Genomic DNA, 22,546 nt, shown 5'->3' with positions numbered 1-22,546 from the left:
TCCCCACAAAAGATCGTGCGGAACTGCATTCGATGAAATCGTCAACAGTATTTGCTTTTCCGACGATTCTGTTTGTGCCTCGTCTCCAGCGGAAAATGAGGTTCTAACCATGTCACATCCCACTCTTTGTGCTCAGACAGCCTCGCCAACCGTGGTGCATGGGTCTCCTCCTACTACCTTGCTGCGAACCTATCACGCTTCGCCCTCTGCCGCACCTTCTGACAGTACAGTACGGACGGATTCACCATCCGCTTTCCTCAGGCCTCCAGCTTGTGGTTTTAACCTATGCAATCTGAATTTGCTCTCTTGTGCATTGCCGCAGACTGAAGGGAGGTTTCTCGCAAACGCAAGAGCCCCTCCACTACTTAGAAATATAAACTAAAATGTAAACGCTTTGGTATCTGGTGCGAGTCTGTCTGCATCAATTCTGTGCACGCTACACCAGAGCAAACCCTACCTGTTTTTCTCCTTATGGCAAAGTCAGCCCTTTTCTCATTTTGTCTTGAAAAGTACTGGCTGCACTTCTTGTTTTTGCCATGTTGGATTCAGGTCTCTCTATTCCTCCCGGATTATTCGCAAGTTCTTTTAGCGCCTCTACAGGATGTGTGCGCCCATCGGGTGTTCCCCGCCTACTCGGCGCCTCAACGTCGTATTAGCCCAGCTTCTCTAAGCTTCTTTTGAAACAATCCATTTTCGGATTCGACATTTCTAACAGGGAAAGTTTCCCTCCTACTCGGTCTCACGTCTTCTCGACGTGTGAGTCCTATTCAAGCTTTTACCATCAAATATATTTAACTTCAACTTCCAAGTGACTCTCTGGTGCTGCGCACCAATCCATTATTCATCCCACAGGTTTTATCTGACTTTCACCGTTATGAATCAGTCATCCTATGAAACTTTCTTTCCAAACCCTCAGTCTTCAGCTGAATGCACTCTACATTCTTTAGATTTCGAACTATGTATTAAATTCTACATACAACGGACAGCTGCCTTCGCAAGCTAGACCACCTTTCTTGTGTATGAGCGGATGCGTTTAGTGCATCCAGTGACCAAACAAACCATTGCCCCATGGTTTGACATCAGCTATCTCTTTTTATCATACAAAGATGGGCAAGCCCTTACCTACTCCGGTGAGGGCCCACTCGACAAGGGCAGTTTTCATACTCCACTGCCCTATTCGCTTGAGTGCCTCTCCATCAGATCTGCTGAGTGGCAACGTGGTCCAGCAGACGTATGTTTCACAAGGCACTACTGTCGGAGGTAATTGACAGCGCAGACACTGCTGTGGGTCTAGCGGTACTTCTGAATTTTTTCAAGTAAGGTGAGCCTCTGTTGCTTCCCTCCTCCTGCCATAAAAGGTTTTTGCATTTTCGCATCAGTGTACCATTAATAGTGTTTGTTTAAATATGCGATATGTTCATGCATTACAGTTGTAACCTTTTATGGATATATTGGCTATTGCTTGCTATTCTATTCAAGCATGTGAATCTATGAAAGACACCCCAATACTGGAGAAGAACAAAAGTTACTTACCTGTAAACTGTGGTTCTCCTGTATTGGTGTCTTTCATAGATTCACATGCGACCCACCCTTCCTCCCCTCAGAGGCTCTCTTCTCCTCATCCACTCTTTTGTCACTCTTGTGCTACGAAAATCTGAGGGCCTGAGCTTCTGAGGAGAAGGTTCTAGAGGGTGCGACAGCCTGATTGGCTGGAATTTGGACTATCATAACGACATGGTTATGCCAGTAAAGTGATTCTCCCTCAATGCTTCCTTATGTGTTAATAATATTCTATGGTACTTTCAAGCATTCTATTATTATTATTAAATTCTGTTTTATTATTATTATTATTATTACTACTACTATGACATATATTTTTATATATGTGATTTTTTTACTACTATTTTATGTACCGTGGTGACGAGCTGACCTTGTCATGAACAATGGGATCATCTAAATTTCAGCACCCAGCGGGAATTGCCTTAGCACCAATGTGGTTAAAACACATAAATAAAAGGCATTGTCATTTACAATGGCAATAGCTCAAACTCTCGCAAATGCGAGACCTATTGCATTGCAAATGCTTGTTCCTTCTCCGTTCTGTGAAACAACTGTTTATTTTATAAATTGTTGCTAACACACAGATGGTGTTTGGGCTTAAGCTAGTATCATGCTATGGGAAAGTATCCCTAACCCTTGAGCACTGTGTCATTGCATGCCACTTACAATAACTTATTGCAAAGGATTGGTTGCCTCATTTTATCGTTACAGGCTTGATCTGAAGTTATAGGGAGACTGCACTGTTATTTATTATAAGGCGCACAGCAAAGTTGGCAATATAAGGGGTAGGAATACATAGTAAAAAGTTGATTGTAAAGTTTGGCCCAACTAACAACCATTATGCTATCCCAAAAATGGATTCCCCAATTGTAATTGGGTTTGTAAAATAAAGTGGGTTATTTGTTGAAATGGAATGAGAACCCACTTCAATAAATAATTACAATTCCAACTAGGCTTATCCTCATATGTCAATAAATGAACCTGTGCTTACCCCTATGGTAGCTTGGCACAAAGCTTGAGGCTTAACTTAGAGGAAATGTGTAGAGTATTTTTAGAGTATTTAGAGTTTAGAGTATTTTTGTAAACAGTAATGAAGTGAAAACACAAGAGAAGAAAAATCCCATACCAATTTAAGAAAATGGAGATGCTTTTAATGAATAAAAGGACATAGAAATGGCAGGAATCCAATCAGAATAACCGGAGTTATAAATTTTTTACGTTTTATATACGCATGGTGCAAACTGCAGGTATCGGGTTGCACCAGATCAGGACAAAGTCACAAGTTCAGGGCAACCGCGATGGAGAGCAGGCAGGTGCAGGTCCAGGTTTATCACACTGGAATTTTACCTTCTGTCTTTGATGCTGGGGCTGCACGGTGCTGCAATATGAGGCTCTGTGTTGGATCCATTGAAGCCAGCAATCAGGAGGTGTGCGGTGATGCGATATTCTGCATCGGATCCGGTGAAGCCACAGATCAGGAGCTGCACAGTGCTGCAATACAAGGATCTGTGTGGGGTTTATGGAGGGAGACTTTCAGTTAAGCAGGGAGAAGTACACTCTCACTCCAGCCAAGGGTCCAGGACCTTGAGGACAGCACTTGGGGGTCAGGGCCCACTCAAATAGGGGCCAGCAAAGGCTACAAGGTCATGTCCAGTTGGGTCTCTTCAGCTAGAAAGCAGGCAAGGCCTCTGAAAGCTTGTTGAGTCTCTGTAGCTCAAACATGAGTTCAGTCTATTGACCTTTAGAGTCACTTCTGGACAGCAGACCTGTCAAACAGGCTGTGGCACTGTAATTTCGAAGAGAGTGCCACTGTGACTTGGGCCTAACTAGCTGTTAGGACAAAAGAATGGCCCTGCTCCAGGATCAGCTAGTAGTTGCCTGTGACAGTGGAGGCCTCTTTGAAGTGCACCAAAGTGTCATATGAGACCTGTCAAGCAGGATGTGGCATTCAAGCAGGACTTGGTACTCTAATGTTAAAGAGGATGCTCATAGCCCTAGCCGTTTGGTCACTTTAAACCAATTCTGGGGTAGCTCTATCTCCCACTGGGGTGGTGTCTGGCTCACATGAAGAACAAAAGAGAAGGCAGGCCCAGAAGTAAGCTGCATCTGCCTGTGACAGGGGAGGCTCCTTTGAAGTGCACCAAGGGTCTGGGAGCAGCCCCCAGGTCATCCTGTCAAAGGTAAGATAACTACTCCCCACCCAATGCGCACTGTTCCTGTCTTAGGAGCAGTTCACGCCTAACTATACAGGAGACATGAATATGCCAAATGACAGTTGAATAAGTGCCGAAATGCCTCCAGAGGCTTTAGGAAGGCAAAAGGTTACTTTTAGATTTTCTTTACAAAATTCGACTTTACCATTAAATTGGCTTGTAACCATTAAAAAGAGTCTTTGAAATGGTTATCTAGCTATTTCCTTTGCCGAGGTAACATTTATTTAACTTATTATTGTATCTCTGTGCTTTCCTATGGAACGGCAAACCCTGCTAAATATTTGAACGGAGGGGTGTAAACCTGTCAAAATGTGTTATTTTGACAGATCACATTTGCAGTTTAATCCTGTATGGCCCTGCATGGAAGTCATGTTTGCATTGCCACTGCAGTGGGTGGCACAATGTATACTGCAATTAAAGAAAAAGGGGTAACCCTGTGTCCCTCAGAACCTGGGTATTTATAGTTAAACAAAGAGTGGTTCTGTTGCGTAAGACCAATTGCTTTGAAACATGCTTATTAATGCAGTCAACAACAAGCGCTCTCTGGTACACACCGAATATTTGAGAAATAAATGCTCAAAATACAAAGTCGTGCGATCAAGAGATTGTATTGTACAATTTACAACACAATTCATTCATTTAGTATCTGAATTTAGAATCATTCAAGAATAACATTCAATGCATGAAATGACCGTCAGAAAAAGTGCAATAGCGTGACTTTTTGGTGAATGGTGCTCAATGAGTGAAGAAATATACAGTGTAACAAGATTTCCTATGTACAACTATATACAAGTATTTCATTGGCCAGATGCCGATTTTCAACCACGGGTTCCTAGTGTTCCTATCAGGATCCTGGTTGTTCTGGACCTATGATATGCGTCGACGTTTCGACCCTCAAGCGCCCCAGTGGGTGGTCGCAGCGGGTCTTTCTCAAGACAAGGTGATGACAGTTTGAGTTTCAGACCAGCGAGTCTCAGCCTGAATCAGAACAGCGCAGTGGCCAGTCATATCTAGCTTCGCGAAATCAATCTGCCGAGACGGAGGTGCTTAGTCCCTCCAGTCAGCTGCATAAGTTCGTAGCTGAACAGCTTGTTGTTGACTGCATTAATAAGCATGTTTCAAAGCAATTGGTCTTACCCAACAGAACCACTCTTTGTTTAACAATGTATACTGCAGCACACTGGTGACAATCAGCTTACCAGCCCTGAGTACACTTCGGGCACCATATACGAAGGACTTATCGTTAAGATAAATATGCCAGTATGGGTTATGCAAATTTCACCATGTTGAATGGTGGAGCACAAACGCTTTACCTCTGGTTAGCAGGTGTCCACAGAACTATTTCGGGATGACATTGCAGAAATGGCAAATTTCTAACGCCTAGCTATTCTTGATGTCCTGTGTTCACATGAAAATTAAATTAATCTTTGAAAAATGTTTTGGTGAAATTTAAATGAATAAATTGTTGTTATCAATGCACCTTGTACCTCAAATTAAAAAAGGACCCCTGTGGGGCAGGGTTTGCACATCTCATTGTTAATTAATGTGTTAAATAATATCCTGTTTTTTAGTATTTTTAATGTTTACACATGACTAACTCCTGGAGCAAACACAATATCTTGATTTATTTGCTCATTTAGAGGTTTTAAGCATGTTGATCTTGCATCCTAAATGTTGTAAAATGCTTTTAAATTCTTCTCAGTTTGAAAAACGTCTTTTAACACATTCGGAGAGAAAATCAATATGTTGTCCACATTTATAAATACTCCGATACTACTCTGAAAGCTTTTGCTATGTTATTGCTTTAATATGCAAGATTAATAATAACATGGAGAAAGGACTTTGTTCATTTCAACATTTTCCATTAATTGCAAATAAATTCCCCACTTACGACTAGGTCTTTGTAAAACCCTTGGACTAAAGAAATAAAAGCCTTGTCCATACCATACTACAGCGAAACCTCCCAGAGGTAGCACCAATTAACCCTGTTGAATTATCCCTCTGTGTTAATACTGACTTTCTTGAAAAGAAAATGTAATGATTACAGAGAACATTGCCATTTGAAAGCAAATGCATCCTGCATTATGGTATTTTGTCTGAGATAAATCTTGGTTGATGAATATACAAAAAATCAGGAAACATTTATAACTATCTATTTGGGAAACATTTAAGAATTCTATATAGGATGGTAATACCTAGGCATGATATATTCTGTATCCTTTTTAGGAATACAAATATTTTATATTGATGCCAAGTCTTAGGAACATGTCCTAATGCAATTTTTATTCTTTTTAGGAAATACAAATATTTCATATTGTAGCCATGTCTTAGTTATGTGTCGGGTAAAAAAGCATCTGGCAGTTCTTACATCAACATTGGTATTTCTTCACCAAGAAATGGTTTATATATTTTGACAATGACTGGAAAAGCATTTCTTTAAACGTCTTCATAATTTGTTTATTACTATTGACACCTTAGCTATTAATGTCTCTTTAGCCATCCACTTTGGCTAGAATTACATTGGCAAGTCAAAAGTATGTAAATATTATGTTACAGCAAATTCTGAAGGCTATTTCCAATCACAGGTTCCTGGCCTTAGAACAGATACCCTAAAAAAGCTAATTTAGAACATCCTTAGGTGCTATACTGGGTCCTGAAGTTTTCACAACAGTGCTCCAGTGCATTGCCGTGCAGTTCCACGTTGACTTTGCTCCACCTCACAAGTGACAGAGCAGAAAAATATGTAAGTGGTAAGTGCCATCCCTGTGTGCTGAAGTCAGATCCAATTTTTATGTGCCTTCAAATGCCGACCAAGAACTCAGCTCCTTCTTTTAGCCGGATTACAGCATTTTTTCTAAAACCTGCATAAGGTGTTCCGTTGATGTTTCGGCATGGGGCTTAATTCGTGAAGAATGTACCCCCATTAACCCAGAGGAGATCGGAACTGTGAAGCTAAGTTGTACTTTGCAGAGCATTTGAAAGAGCCACGCTGAAAGTTGAGGGTACAGATCCATTCCAGCTAACAGTCTTCTTCACGGCTGTGGTCATTGTCATCTGATAAGTCCAGAAACACAAGAAGACCAAGTGGGACTCATCCACATCCCAACATTCCCTGTCATCAGAGAAGTCATAGGGGCGTAAAGGTGCCACTCTGTCTCGCTCCCAATCTCTGATTGAGGAGCCTATTCCACAATTGGTCCCAATGCTTTCCAGATTTCCCAGGTCATCAGTGACACTGCAGCAGATCGAAGCCCTTAGAGATGTCATGTTGCACAGCTTTAGCACTCTTCTGGTTCCCTTTGGTGTACCTTCAGGTCTCAAGGGTCGGTTGATGCCTACAGTCAGGTTACTTCTGGCGGATTCATCATCTGCGTCTTGAATCTGACTCAGGTTCCCCACTGACTGTCACTCCAGCTTCATAACCTTCTCCAGTTCCTTCTACGCCCGTCCCAACATTACCAGCACCCAAGGGACACACTTTGCCGGATTTTGACTCTAAGCCGAATTTGTCTTGGGCCCAAACGTGGTTGTGTTCCCACTTAATTCTGCCAAATCCAGTTCCCTTACAGTCGGATTCAGACAAAACTCTGCCTACACTATGGAGCCGCCCTCAGTTGCTCTTCCGTCTCATTGCTTCTGACTCTGATCAGAGTTTGCACCATTAGGAGATGACAACAGAGATGATGGGGATGATTTTGCACACATTTTGTGGATGACAATTTGTACATGGACCTACCAGAAGCCAGTGGGTTTGATACATCCCCTGATACCTGGTTGGTGCCCCCTCTCCCCAGGCCACCAGTGGAAGAAAGCGCGTCCTTTGCTGTCTTGATTGATCTGAAAGAAACACGTTAGTGTTAGATTCCTTACCTTAGAATATCCCCAGGTGTCAGACTGAATCCGGAAAGTTTTCATCAGCAGTACCCCTGCGGGTCGGCAGGCATCGTCTGCGGCTCCGCGTCTGTCGGTGTCGTGATCGCTGGGACGACGTTGTCGGAGTACTTAGATGCCGCCCTCGCACGCTGACGCAGTTCTTCTTTTTTCCGCGCCAGCAAGCGTAGATCCGAGAAGAGGTAGTACCCTTAGTCACTTTTTGACTACCTTTTTTGGTCGTGGCCATTAGGACTCTCTTTCCGCCGTCGAGGCCCGCCGGTGCGCCTTCGGGCCCGCGGACCGACTGGGGGTCCTTGCGTGCCGGCAGCTTCGGCCCCAGCACCGGCGGTGACTTCGGTCCAGATGCCGCAGAACCCTTCGAGATCCAGGCCTGGATCCCCGTCGACGCCAGTCGACCTCACGACTCCTCCACTGGCGCCGACCCCTACGGTGCCACTCCCGGCGCTGTCCTCGGACGACGCCGTCCCCGGTTTCAGCCCTGGTCTGGGTCCGACGCCGGAACGGCACCGCTCGGCACCGTCTCCGGCATCAATGGGTAAGGCCTTCACCTACGACCCGGTTCCGTCCTTTATGTCTGTTTATCAGGACACGGATGAAGGGGAGGACTGGGAGGGGTCTGAGGACCCTCTGGCCCAACAGTGCAAGTTAAGTCAGGACTTGGCAGATGAGCTGGGGGAGGCCTGTGGTCTTGACACATCGCCTGACACTGGTGTCATCTCTCCTCCCTCCGTGGCTACGGCGGAGAGTGCTACATATGGTGTGGTGTTGCGTAGGGCAGCCAAGGCCTTGGCTCTTGAACTCCCAGCTGCTGCCTTGAGGACTAATCTCCTAACTGAGGTGCTTCAACTGCCAGTAAGCTCCTCTGAGCCTATGCTGCTGTTCAATGAGGCCCTCTCCGAAGTTATGATGGGCACTTGGTCCAGACCCTCCACAGTGTCCCCTGTGGATCGGAACGTGGCCCGACTCCACCGGACCCCTGCTTTCTGTCCATGCACCCCACTCCAGTGAGCCTGGTGATCCAGGCCTCTACGTCCCAGACCGCATTCCCGTCTGCTCCCCCGGATTGGGAATCCAAAAGGCTAGATCAGTTTGGGAAGAAACTGTTCTCCTCAGTCAGTTTGGGGTTGCGGTCCATTAATACTGCATGCCTTTTTGGCCGTTACACCTACTCTCTGTGGGATACGGTGGCGGACGTGCTGCCTCAGTGCCGGAGGAGGCCCGGACACGGCTCGCCCAGGCTCTTGCTGAGGGGCGAGATGCGGCACGGTATTCCATCCGATGTGGACTTGATACCACGGACTCGCTAGGCAGAGCGATTTCCACGACGGTGGCGATCCGTCGCCACGCCTGGCTGAGGTCCGTCAATTTTTCGGGGGATGTCCAGAACACACTCATGGACATGCCCTTCGATGGCCGTCGCCTTTATGGTGACAAAACAGACAGTGTGATTGAGCGTTTCAAGGACTCCAGGGCTACGGCCAAGTTCTTGGGCCTTTCGGGCCAGTGCCAGCAGACTTCTGCTTTTCGCCCCTTACGTGGCCAAGGAAGGGGCGCCCCCACACGTTCATCCAGCCACTGGCCGCAGAACCAACTTCAACGCGGTCGCGGACGTGGTAACCGCCGTGGCGGTGCAAGGAGACAGAGGCCCGGTCAGTCCACATTCACAGCATCTGCCTCAAAGCCTTCCTAGTCCGAGCTTTCATGCCCATTCAACACCAGTGAGGGACAGGGTTCACCATCACCTACTCCACTGGCGTACCATCACTTCGGACAGGTGGGTGCTGCAAATCGTCCAAAGGGGCTACTCCCGCCCCTTCCAGGTGACCCTCCAGCCATGCCACCGCAGTACCACCGCGTGTCGGGGGATCACTTGCATCTTCTGCAGGAGGAAGTTACGGCCCTCTTGGCCAAGGGGGCCATCGAGTGCGTTCCTGGGCCAGAAGTAGGACGTGGTTGCTACTCCCACTACTTTCTGGTTCCCAAGAAGATCAAAGGGGGCCTACGCCCTATCTTGGACCTCCGGAGCATCAACGGCTTCCTCCGCAAGGAGAAGTTCAAGATGCTGACTTTAGCTCAGGTCCTGGTTGCCCTAGACCCTGGTAACTGGATAGTAGCGTTGGACTTGGAGGACGCATATTTCCACATCCCCGTCCTGCCGGCCCACCGGCGCTACCTGCGGTTCACGGTAGGCCACGAGCACTTTCAGTTTACTGTGCTCTGCTTTGGTCTCACCAGTGCCCCTCGGGTGTGCACGGTGGTCGCAGCTCATCTGCGCAGATCAGGGGTTCCAGTCTCGACGACTGGTTGTTGAAGGCGGGCTCGCCCCAGACAGTCGTCACCCTCCTCCAGACTACGGCCGATCTCCTACACTCGCTGGGGTTCTCCATCAACGTGCCGAAGTCACACCTGTGCCCCTCTCAGAAGCTCCTCTTCATCGGAGCGGTTCTGGACGCAGTTTCGGGTTTATCCTCCCAAGCAGCGGGTTCGGAATATTCAGGCTCTGATTCCGATCTTTCGGCCTTTATCCAGAGTCTCGGTCATGATGACACTGCGGCACCTGGGGCTGATGGCCTCCTGCATCCTGCTGGTACATCACGCCAGGTGGCGGATGCGGGCTCTGCAGTGGGACCTGAAGTTCCAGTGGGCACAGCATCAAGGCAACCTGTCCGACCACGTCCTGATCTCGGAGAGCACTGCAAGACAGTTACAGTGATGGCTTATGGACCGCGACTGGGTCAACGGCAGATCCCTCTCCCTACCCCAACTGGAGGGGGCCACATGGGAGAGGCGGAGATCAGAGGCCTCTGGTCTCCGGTGTAGTCCCGGCTCCAGATCAACCTTCTGGAGCTGCGGGCGATCCGACTTGCACTGAAGGCATTCCTGCCCTCTGCCCGGGGAAGTGTAGTGCACGGACAACACCACCGCCATGTGGTACTGCAACAAACAGGGCAGGGTGGGTTCGTGGATCCTTTGTCAGGATGCTCTGCGCCTCTGGACAAGGCTGGAACACCAGGGCGTCAACTTGGTGGTTCAACACCTGGCAGGTTCCTTGAACGCCAGGGCGGACGACCTTAGCCGCCGGTGCATGATGGAACACGAATGGCGTCTGAACTCGTACGTGGTGCAAGGTCTCTTTCAGCAGTGGGGAGAGCCTTGGTTAGATCTATTTGCCACCAAAGAGAATGTGCAATGCCATCAGTTCTGCGCGTTGGAATTTCCAAGTCGGCACTCGCTCGGAGACACTTTTTTTTCGCATGTGGAGTTGCAGTCTGTTGTACGCCTTTCCGCCTATACCACTTCTGCCCAGCGTGCTGAAGAAGATCAGGCGCGACCAGGCCCAAGTCATCCTTGTGGCTCCGGACTAGGCACGAAGATACTGGTATCCCGAGCTACTCAGTATGTCAGTTGCTCCCCCGATTCGTCTGCCTCTTCAGGAGGCCCTACTGTCGCAGCAACAGGGGACGGTCCTCCACCTGAACCTGTCCAGTCTCCACCTACATGCGTGGAGATTGAGCGGCGACTGTTGAGGCCATTTGACTTGCCTCCTGAAGTCTGTGATGTGATTCTGGCAGCCAGGCGTCCCTCCACAAAAACAGTATACGGCTGCAGGTGGAACAAATTTGTGGCATGGTACACAGCAAAGGCTGTGGATCCTCTTTCTGCCCCTCTTTCAGAGGCTCTCCTCTTTCTTCTTTCTCTTGCCCAGTAGGGCTCTATCAAAGGCTATCTCTCGACCATTTCAGCCTTCCTAAGGCTTCCTGATCAGCCTTCTCTTTTCAAGTCCCCAGTTGTAAATAGTTTCTTGAAAGGCATCACGCACATGTTCCCTCCTGTTCCTTTCATGATGCCTCAGTGGGACTTGAACTTGGTGCTTACTTATCTGATATGCGCTCCCTTTGAGCTAATTCATAATTGCCCTCTCCGTCTTCTGACTCCTAAAACTGCTTTCCTGGTTGCCATCACCTCTGCCAGAAGAGTGAGTGAGCTCCAGGCTCTTTCTTCTAAGCCTCCTTTCCTCTCTGTCCATCCGGACAAAGTTGTTCTGAGGACTCGTCCTTCTTTCCTGCCCAAGGTGGTTGCGGCCTTTCACATCCGGCATTCCATCACCTTGCCCACCTTCTTTCCGCCTCCGCCTCCCTCGAAAGAGGAAGAAAGGCTCCACCGTCTGGACCCAAAACGTGCGCTCTCTTTTTACCTAGATCGCACACGACAATTCCGGGTCGACGACCAGCTCTTTATTGGTTACGTGGGCGCTAAGAAGGGACGGGCGGTGCACAAGTGGACCATCTCTCGGTGGGTTGTTTTGGCATCAAGGTCTGTTATTCACTGGCTAAAAAGAAGCCTCCTGTGGGGCTGCGCGCCCATTCCACTCGGGCCATGGCGGCTACTACTGCCCTGGGTTGGGGAGTCCCCTTGCAGGACATCTGTCAGGCAGCTACGTGGGCCTCGCTGCACACGTTTGCCAAGCCCTACTGCCTGGACAGCCAAGTCCGAAAGAGATGGCTTTTTCAGCCGTTCCATTCTCCACGACTTCCTGGTGTGATCTTGGTTTGCCGACCCACTTCCGGGGTTGGTATTGCTGGAGTATCTATTCTAAGGTAAGGAATCTAACAATAACGTGTTTCTTTCAGATGCACAAGCTACTTACCTTCGGTAACGATATATCTGTAAGACACATTAGTTATTGTTAGATTCCTTACCGCCCCACCCATCCTCCTCATTCTGCGAACCGATATCTAGGGTTACGGTATCTCCCTTTGAGGGCCCTAGTTTTATGGCATCAGTGTCGGTTTCATGCATGGCTCTGCATTCCTGGCGCGGAAAGCTATGTACAGAACTGACGTCAGCATGCAAGGGCGGTGTCTAAGTACTCCAACAACGTCATCCCGGCAATCACGACACCGACGACAGATGCGGAGCCGCAGACAACGCCTACCGACGTGCAGGGGTACTGCTGACGAAAACTTTCCGGATGCAGTCTGACGACTGGGGATATTCTAAGGAAAGGAATCTAACAGTAACTACTGTTTCTTACAGATATATCGTTACCGAAGGTAAGTAACTTGTGCGTTATGCAACTGAGCTTCCAGATGTTACAACTTCTGTGAAGATCAAAACTAATGTTCTTACGGATGTTTCACGGCTTGGGAAGGCTTCCACTAAGCCCTAGCTGCCATTCAGCAAAACCTTAACTTATATATTGCTGGGCATCTGGTTTAAGCCTCATTATTGCTTGCCATTGAAAAGACAGATGGGTATACGCCATAGCCCGGCACGAGACACCCTAATATTTTGACTCAAAACCCTACTTAAGAGAGTCTTGTGGTCTAGGCTTCCACTCGCAAGATAAATCCCAATTCATTTCACATGACCCCTTGGGATATGGAGTCGAAGCATTATGAGGCATTCAGACAATAATTGTTTTCTTGACCAGCCTAGCTTTAAGGTCGGTCAACACAAGTTGCCCATAGGAACGATATAGGAAAACCTGCTGGGAAATGATATGCAAGATGCTGCTGGTAATCTTGGACGAATTAGTGCCTTTCTGACTCAGATGATTCAAGATAGTCATGGTGCAGCCAAATACATGATACAGGTTGGCCTGGACACTACTGTTTGTTTGGGGGGTAAGCTGTTGCTCCATCACCAAGTGTGGATTAAATACACATGCTTTTCTTGTGATGTGCAGGTATACTCTATTGATATGCCTTTTGATGATTTAAAGATTCCGCCTTGCAGTGCTTCAAGGAAAGCCTGGCTTTGGTTAAGGGATTTCGGCCATTTTACACTTGCCATCAGTTCTGTCATTTGTTTCGGCCCTTCCAAGACCACTTCAGAGGTTTTGCATACACGTAATGCCGGGCGCCGTTGCAGTCCTTTAATGGTAGGTGATGGGGATCATGCAAGCAACATACAGGTCACCAGAGACAGCGACCTTCTTTACCCCACTTCTGCGGCATCAGCCTTCCAGCCGTGTTGGTGTACCCTTAGTGGCGCACATCCACCCTGTGGGAAGCAGAATCAGACATATTCTCCGAGGGTGGCAAGCTGTCACGTCTGACAAATGGGTCCTCTAGGTTGTTTAGTAGGTCTATCATTTTCCATTTCTTTGCGACCTGCTGGATATTCCACCCACATCACAGTGGATCTCAAAGGAGCACCTGTCCATCTTGTGGCACAGCATGCAGACTCTACTTTCCAGAGAGGCCAGAGAGAGGGTGCTGAACTTGGAACGAGAGACTGGTTGTTACTCGTGCTGTAACAGGATGGAGGCCTTCATCCTACTTTCGTTCTTTGCTTTCTGAACACTTTCCAATGGAAGAATACATTTAAAATGCTCTCCATGGCCGATGTTCTGTCTGACCTGGATCTGAGGGACTGGATGGTTTCCCTTGTACTGCACAAAGCATATTTTCATATCCTTGTTCTGCAGTTCCATAGATGCTACCTGTGGTTCAAAGTTGGCCAGGAGCATTTTCAACTTGCTGTGCTCCCCTTTTAGCCTTACAAGTGCTCTTCACTTAACAAAAATGTGCACGGCGGTTGCTGCACAGCTTCGAATGTTGTAGATTCCAGTTTTCCTCTACCTTGACAACTGACTGTTGAAGGCAGGCTTGCCACATTCATATGTAGACCACCTCCAGATGACAGCATACCTCTTGGCATTGTTTGAGTTCCTGATCAACAAACCAAAGTTACACCTAAGTCCGTTGCAGAGGCTTCCTTTTATGGGAGCTGTTCTGGACAAGGTGCAGCTCAGGGCCTTTCCTCTGTCACAGCGAGTCAAGAACATTTACGCTATAATACAGTTGTTTATGCCTTGGTTCTGGAGCTCAGTGAGAGCAGCGGTGAGACTACTTGGCCTGCGGGTCACAGCATCCTACTTGTCTGATTCGCTAGGTGAGATATGGGTGTGCTGCCGGGAGATCTGAAGTCTCAGTGGGCTCTGCATGAAGGAAATCGGTCAGGTTCCATCCAGGTTTTGAGGAGATTGCATAAGATCTGCAGTGGTGGCTTGTCAATTGCATTCTGACTAGTGGCAAACCCTTCTACTTTACCAACCAAGAGTTGACCGTATTAACAGGTGTCAATATAAATCTTTTGGCGCTGTGGGCTATCTGCCTGGTGCTGTGGGCCTTCCTGACTTCCATTAAGGAAAGGCTGGTGTAGGTTCTCATGGACAACACCAATGTCATGTGGTTGTGCTACAACCAAGGCGAGGTGCGGTTCAGGCACAATGCCTCTGGAGTTTACTGGAGTGTTAGGGCATCTCCCTTATCAAGAACATCTGGCAGGATCTTTAAACGAAAGGGTAGACGAGCTCATCCTTCGTCACATGCTGGATCAAGATTGGCGGTTGCATTCAGAGGTGGCACAGAGACTCTTCCAACAATTGGGGAGCACTGGTTGCATCTTTTCACCACTGTTGAGAATGCACTGGGTGACATTTTTTAGCTTTGGAGTTCCCCAGAATGCTTTCTCTCTACGAATCGCATTCAGGATACAGTGTAGTATGGAACTCCAGTGGTTCTACCCTAATTTATGAAGAGGATCAGGAATGAGTGTTCCAAGTCATCTTAGTGTTCTGGATTGGGCAAGGAGCGTGAGGTGCCCACAATTTCAGGGAATGAGCATCTGTCCTTCAAACTGGTTACTGCTTCATGAGGATCTTCTGTTGCAACAGCAGGGCAGGGTTCTGCTCCCGAACCTGAGCAATCTACACCTCCATGCATGGTATTCGAGCAGCAGCAGTTGACTACATTCGATCTACCACTTTAAGTTATGGATGTCATCCTCGCTGCCAGAAGTTCCTCTACAATGACTGTTTACAAGAGGTGCTGGGGCAAATCTGTTGCCTGGTGTGGAGCCTGCAATACCAACCTTTAGATGTTTTAATGTTTTGGTATTTGGCCCAGCAAGGACTTGCAGCGGACATCATTAGGGTTGTCAGCCCTTTCTGCCTTTATGCGTTTACCAGTCCAACCGTCCTTGTTTAAGTCACCCGTCGTGATTCGTTTTATTGAAGGTTTGACACACATTCCCTCCCAAACTGTTTGTGATGCCAGAATGGGAACTTAATTTGGTCCTGACTTTTTTCATGTGTAATCTCTTTGAGTCAATGCACAGCTGCTCTTTGTGTCTTTTGACTCTAAAGACTGTCTTCCTTGTTGTGATAACTTCAGCTTGTTGTGTGAGCGCGCTCCAGGCTCTTTCAGTGCAATCACCCTACATCACCTTTTCTCCTGAGAAACTAGAGCTATGGACTAGAGCAACCTTTGTACAGAAGGTTCTGACTTCCTTTCACGTCAGCCAGTAGATCACACACATGATGTTCTTTGCTCCTCCTCACACCTCAAAAGAGGAGGAGAGCCTCCATTGTTGGACCCCAAAAAGGTTTGTGCTTTTCCAAAGAACGCATCAAAGAGCATCAGGTGGACGATTAGCTCTTTGTGGCATTTTCAGGGGCAAAGGCCTCCCAGAAAAGGAGTTTGTCAAGATGGATAGTCCTTGCATTAAGATCTGCTGCACTTTGGCAAAAAAGCTGCCATTAGAAGGTCTGAGGGCTCATTCCACCGGATCCAAATCTGCTACCAGTACATTGACATGTGGAGTACCTGTCCTCAACATTTGTCGTGCCTTGACATAGGCTTCAGTACACACGTTCACAAAGCACTACTGCTTTGACAGTAAGGTCCAACACAAAGGACATTTTGTCGGTTCAGTCCAGCAGGACTCTCTGGTCTGGGTCCACTCAACAGACCCTTCACTTTGTGAGGTACTACTTTGATATCTGTTTTAAAGGTGAGGAATCTGGAATCTGTGGTTAGAAGTATCCATCAGAAGAAAAGGTTTCTTACCCTTGATAACACTCTTTTTGTTCAAAGCCTGTCTAACTGCAGATTCTCACTGCTCTCCCGTCTCTCTGTTCTGTGGAGTAGTCTCTTTTTCCATGCATAAAAAGGTCCCCATCTAGAGAACTTCACACTGTGACATCTTATCAGTTATTGAGCTCCACATCTGAGGGTGCTAACTGAGTCAAGAAAGAAACTGATGTCAGTGCTGGTATTATGCTCCTTTGAGGCAAATTATAATTAAAAGATTGAAGTGGCACTGAGCCTCACCTAAATTTCATGATTTTATTGAAATGTTGAAGACTCAGCTATCACACTGGAAAAAAGGCTAACTGGAGGAAAAGCAGCAGAAACTCTCAAATCAATATGCTATGTCTAAACAAATCCCTTTGGATGTAATTTTGTTTTGCAAGGAACATACTAGAGCCTTAAAATGTAGAACCTTCCCTCTGCCTATCTTACGTAATTACCAAACGCATCCTACCTTTATTTTACTGCTTAACCATTTTGTTAACCAGTAAGTTTAGTAATAGAACCTTTAAAGTAGGTTGAAAGACCTTTTGCATTGGGTTACCATTAGCTTTTTTTAGATACACAGTTCTCAATTTAATTAGTGACATTGTTTTAATCACGTAAAAACTTCACACAGCCTAATTGCAGGGGCTTGGGCTGCCTATTTTTTTTACTGCAAATACTTTTACTTTATACATTATTTAGTGTTTGTATTTAGATATGATTAAGGTTATTTGGGATTAAGTTTGAGTTTAATTTTGGGGGTTGGGTTAGTATTAGGATTAAAGTTCGTTTTAGGTTAATAGTTAGCTGTGAAGTGCAGGTTGAAGTAATGGCATTGAAGTAGTGGACAATTGTAATGTAAATGATTAGGGTATCGAAGTAAAGTAAGGTCAAAATGAAGGGGTTAAACTAATGGATATTTAAAGGTTTGAAGTAATGGTGGGCCAAAGTAAGAGGCAGATGTAATGACAAATGGAAGTGATCGTGGTCGAAGTAGTGGTATATATCCAGTATTGGCACATAATAGCCAGCTGTAATGAATGCTCTATAAATGCAATTTGCAGTGTGTGCTATATCAGCGTAAGAATACTATTGTCATATTATTTTCGTCTTTGCTATTGTTATTGACTTTGACATCCATAGACATGTTTTGTATGGTTAATAGGCACACTAGTAAATTTCTCAGACAGAGACTATGTCCCAACAAATGTGTGGTATTGCCATGGTTTGTATATACCTCAGTAAGGAGAGAGATTATTTTGCCATGGGTTGTTCCTGAAGCTTCAGTCCCATTTTTTTCTAATCTCGTATCACTCAAACACTGGTGTTCTGCTAGTCTTTATATGTGAAATCCGTGGTGTACTTCCTATTGTGGAGGCTTCCCTGAACCATCTGTTTAGTACTTCCAGCAGATATATTATCACATGCATATTCACTTTTCCATTATAGAGCATCTTGGAAGTAATTCATAGTTCAGGCAAATCCCTATGAAATACATTGTTGTATAACAAAGCTTGAGCTTCCTACGCTCTCCTCCTCTGCCTTGGTACACTCATGTTTAACCATATCGACCCTACACTGTGATCCAGGTGTAAACAAACTTAACCTCTTGTACCATAGACATGCTTAGTGAAACTACTGTGCAGTTTCTCCTCTAATATTAACTTAGCTATGGCTTAAAATCTCTGTTGTGCAAGGGCACCTGTTAAGGCCACAAAGTATTTTCAATAATTATATATCTTTAATTACCAGTGCTTATCATCATGTAGATTGCAAAGATCGGAGGACTGCCTAGTTTTGGGTGTGGCTTAAGGTGATCTTGTTTGCAGTGATATCACCTCTGAATAGATAGCTATGCAATATCTATAAGTAAGAGCTGTTTGGGTCATTTGTACTCAAAGAGGGATCTTTTTTTTAAATCTCAAGGTAGATGCACGATTCTTTGTTGCATTTCCATGCAATCATTGTAAGCAAGTGCGCAAAGCCCCTCTCCTCACTGCAAACATTGAGCTAAGAAAAAACAATGTGGCTCCAGGAAACAAAGCTATTCTTGACATTGACGCCTTAGCCACAGGTGCAGTGACTACTCTACTTGACATCTAGTGGCAGGTCCGGAGGCTCCCTCAACTCCTGAGCAGTTACCTGGGCTTCAGTGTCTATGGTTCCTGCTGTTTTAAATGCTTTGATTAACAATACGGTTTGTCAGCAATTTCAGATGATGATGGGCCAGCGATGGACAAACCTGAAAAAAGCCTCTGCTGTTAGATACTGGTCCAAGATGTATCTCCTAGCAGACCTTCAACTGAATTCTCCAGATTCTGTTAAAGTGGACTCACTATTCCATGTCTTATTGGCTGTTTCCGTTATTGCATCCAAAGATAATGCTTATCTGATTCCAGTGATAAAATAGCTGAGCTTGCCTTCAACCATCAGCATTTTGCCACTTCTTTTACTGTCAGAGATCGGACAGCATATACTTTGCTTTAATTAATGAGAGAATTTCAGACACTGATATTGATTCTAACTGTTGTGCTCTTCTTGTTGTTATTAAAAAAGAAGTTGCCATTTGTTTTGGACATTGCTCTTGACTCAGGGTAAGCCTCTTCTCTGGGCGTGACTTTTCATCCTCTTCAATCATCCTGGCACCACTCGTCTCCTCCTTTAACACCTGCTCTAGGCATGAGTTGCTTTTCAGAGGTCAAATTAGGGGTAGAAGATCTAATTCTGAACCTAAGGGACACAGTCTTGCGCCTTCTCCAGACTGATAGCTATCCTCACTATTCTGGTTCTTTGCTCTAATCACTCAGAACAAGGTGGCTGCGTTTTGTCTTCAATGTCTAGGCTCAGAATTTGTCAACTCAATGGGTCTTGGACTTTATAAGAAGAGGGTAATTCTATAGAATTTTCTCTGGTGGCATCTCTTCTTTCTCTGCGTGAGCAGAGCAGACCCGCCTACCTTCCTGCCTGCAAAGGAAGGAAACAAAAATGGTAATAACGAAAAGTTATTATAATTTTATATTCCCTTTCCTTTACACTGCTCAAAGCAGTGGGGCGACGCTCCTCCGCTATAGAGGAGGAGCCGCCACTGATGATGTCATTTGGATAACTAGAGATTTTCATTCTCCTGGGCAGCTTGAACTAGCCCCTCTCTTTTAAAGAAGTTGTAATCAAGCCAAAGGTTTGTTCTTCAGTTCCATCTTGGACCTATCATTGGTTCTAATGGCCCTGCAACCTGCTTGCTCTGAGCCCTTGAAAGAAACTTTCCTCAAGCATCTTTTGACTAGGGTTATGTTTATAGTAGCTGTCACCTTTGCACATAGATTGGGTGAGATTGGGGCTGTTCTCTCCTTTGAACCTTTTCTCCTTTTTTGCCTCAAAGTTTACTCTCACATCGGTCTCCTGAATTGCCTTTAGGTCTTTTCTGACTTCAGTTTTAATCAGGTGGTTGTTTTACCTTATCACTGTTCTTGTCCTTCTACACATGAGGAATTTTTTTGCTTTTATTGGATGTTGGAAGGGCTGTTCAAATATATCTACAGAGCACTTACAGATTTTGTTAATCTCTCTTTTAATTTATGACATTTAGTAGTAGTTGGCACGGTCATAAACTCTTTTCCAACACTTAGCCATTGGGCATGCTTTGCAATCTCTATGCCTTATCATCTGGCTGAGATTCTGCTTCCTCTTGTGGTGTTAGGTCGCTTTGCTAGGAGAATGGCTGCTCTTAGGAAACAGCCCGCAATATTTTTATTATTGATTTTTGCAGAGCCGCTACTTGGGCTTCCGCAAGTGCCTTCATTCAGCGCTACATGCCAGGCAAAAAATTCCAGGACTGCTTTTGCTGTTGCTATTAGTTCTATATCTGTTTAGGTTTTTGATTATCTCTCTCTTTGTAAATAAAAGATCATGTCTACTACATTAGAAGATTTTATATTTTGCTTTATTTCATTGCCCATTTGTTTTTTATGCCCTCATATGTAAGGACAGCTATGAGGAAGAGGGACAATGTGGTGATTCTCGGATTACTTTCTGCTAATCTTCAGTGCACAGTCATAATAATTCTCACCCATATCCAACTTCACGTCGTCCTTCCCTGGTAGTGATGGGCCTTGATATTTCCTTCATGTCATTGTTATTTATCAGGATTTTTAGGACTGTGAGTGTTTAAGCCCCCTAAATAGGCATAGTGATATAACAAAAAAAATGAATGTATAAAAGTAAGTTTCTATGGAAGGGAGGAAGTGTAGGTTTTAAAGAGGCTGCCTCTGAAAGTTGGACACCCCCTGTATTAGGACTAGGATAAAAAAAGGTAGGACTCTGCATTATGAAGGTTACTAGTAAGTAATCAGAGTAATACCAACTGCCTGTCACTTGACAGCAGATTACTGTTATCACCCCAATGAGTGTTATGAAAATATAAAAATGACAATTGGGAGACAACATGTAGCTGAATACAATGTGGTCATATTCTTAGTGCAGGTGAGGCTTTGGAGTGCTGCCATGTGAGAGCCCGACTGACCACTTCCCAAAAAGCTCCATAAAAATATTGCCATCTTTGCACTGCCACTATTTGCGTATTAACAATCTACTATGTTGTGCCTTTCCTGTTTTTTGCCAGCCATTTTGTTTTTATCTTTGGTAGCTAGACCATAAAACCTATGGTAAAATATATGTTCAATTGTTCCTTCAGGTTAATGGTGTTGATTTAAGGAGTGCCTCACATGAAGATGCAATCACTGCTTTACGGCAAACCCCTCAGAAGGTGCAACTGGTCGTCTACAGAGATGAGGCCCAGTATAAAGATGAGGAGAACCTGGAGATGTTCCATGTTGATCTTCAAAAGAAAGTAGGCAGGGGCCTAGGTCTCAGTATCGTCGGGAAAAGGCAAGTATTTGTTTTTATTTACATAGTTTATTTTCAATAATAGCTATAAAAGGTACTTAAATATTTTCATTGTTCATGGTTTGTATTTTAATATGATTAATTTTTATTTAAGGGAAATATAGCTCACATAAGTATAATTTTAGATTATGCCTTCCGTGGAGCAGGGCCACATAAAAGTTTTTAGTGAATACTTTTTCTGATGAGATTAGTTGTGGGATGGTGAAAATGAGAAGTCTGAGATCTGAAGCATCTGCCTTGTATTCTATGCAGTAAGCAAGCCTTTCTACCACTGTGTTGTTTACCCTCACAGTTGTTGTCATTGGTCACTGTGTAAAGCTTTGTCAACATTGCCAGCATTATTTCTTCTGATGTTTCACCTGTCAGTGCTTAATGAGTCTTAAGTGTTTACCTTGTGATACACATCATTTAAGCCACCAAGTGAATAGAAATGCATGCAAACTATTCTTTGTGTCCTAGACCTCACAGGAGAGTCAATCAAGGTAAACACCGCTTTGATACAAAATTAGTTAGGCATTCATTTTTATTGAGAAATGTGAGATGACAGCATAGTAATTAATGAGCCCTCTAATTGTTTACCTGCAGAATGATCATCATTTTTATGCCTTTAGTCAGCATCTCTTGAAACAAATTTATCAGCTTTCATTTGTTCTTTCCTCAGTACTTCTATGATCTATCCCCTGTCTAGCCCACCTATGATATATCTTCTATCATGCCCACATGTTGGCCATCTTATTATTCCTCAGGCATGTATTCTTGGTTATGAGCCGCTGGTATAGTACAAGGTCAACTCTGTGCAGTACCTCAACAGCAAAAACTTGCTAAGTGTTCTAGATCTCTGTGAGAAACTGGAACTGTTATTTGAGGATGGTGAGTACCCACCTCAAATAATAATCACAAGTCCTGTCAGATGAGCCATTAAAGTCACTAAATTAAACTGAGCTGATAGGTTTAACTTAGAGATAAAGTGTAAAGTCTTTATGCAATTTAGTTAAAGTAAATTGTAATAAAATTACACCAAAATGACAAAAATCCAATAAGGGGAACCAGAATTTTGAAATGTTGTAACTATAAATATAGAGCCAAAAAGCGTTAAGCATTATTCACAAT

At 45.1% G+C, this 22,546-nt stretch overlaps 1 protein-coding gene across 8 annotated transcripts in view; it reads left to right on the top strand.

Annotated features, from left to right (window-relative positions):
* PATJ (PATJ crumbs cell polarity complex component) overlaps positions 1 to 22,546 on the top strand; it is a 1,530,963-nt gene that overhangs the window by 1,261,826 nt on the left and 246,591 nt on the right. For all 8 annotated transcript variants that reach the window (XM_078669616.1, XM_078669595.1, XM_078669605.1 and 5 more), the window contains one exon: positions 21,225 to 21,418. In XM_078669616.1, coding sequence (XP_078525742.1) covers positions 21,225 to 21,418 — 194 coding nt within the window. The remainder of the gene's footprint in view (positions 1 to 21,224; positions 21,419 to 22,546) is intronic.

The sequence above is a fragment of the Lissotriton helveticus genome, chromosome 1_2, assembly GCF_964261635.1.
Source record: "Lissotriton helveticus chromosome 1_2, aLisHel1.1, whole genome shotgun sequence".
NCBI classification, from domain to species: Eukaryota; Metazoa; Chordata; class Amphibia; order Caudata; family Salamandridae; genus Lissotriton; species Lissotriton helveticus.
This window is presented reverse-complemented; position numbering and strand designations above follow the sequence as displayed.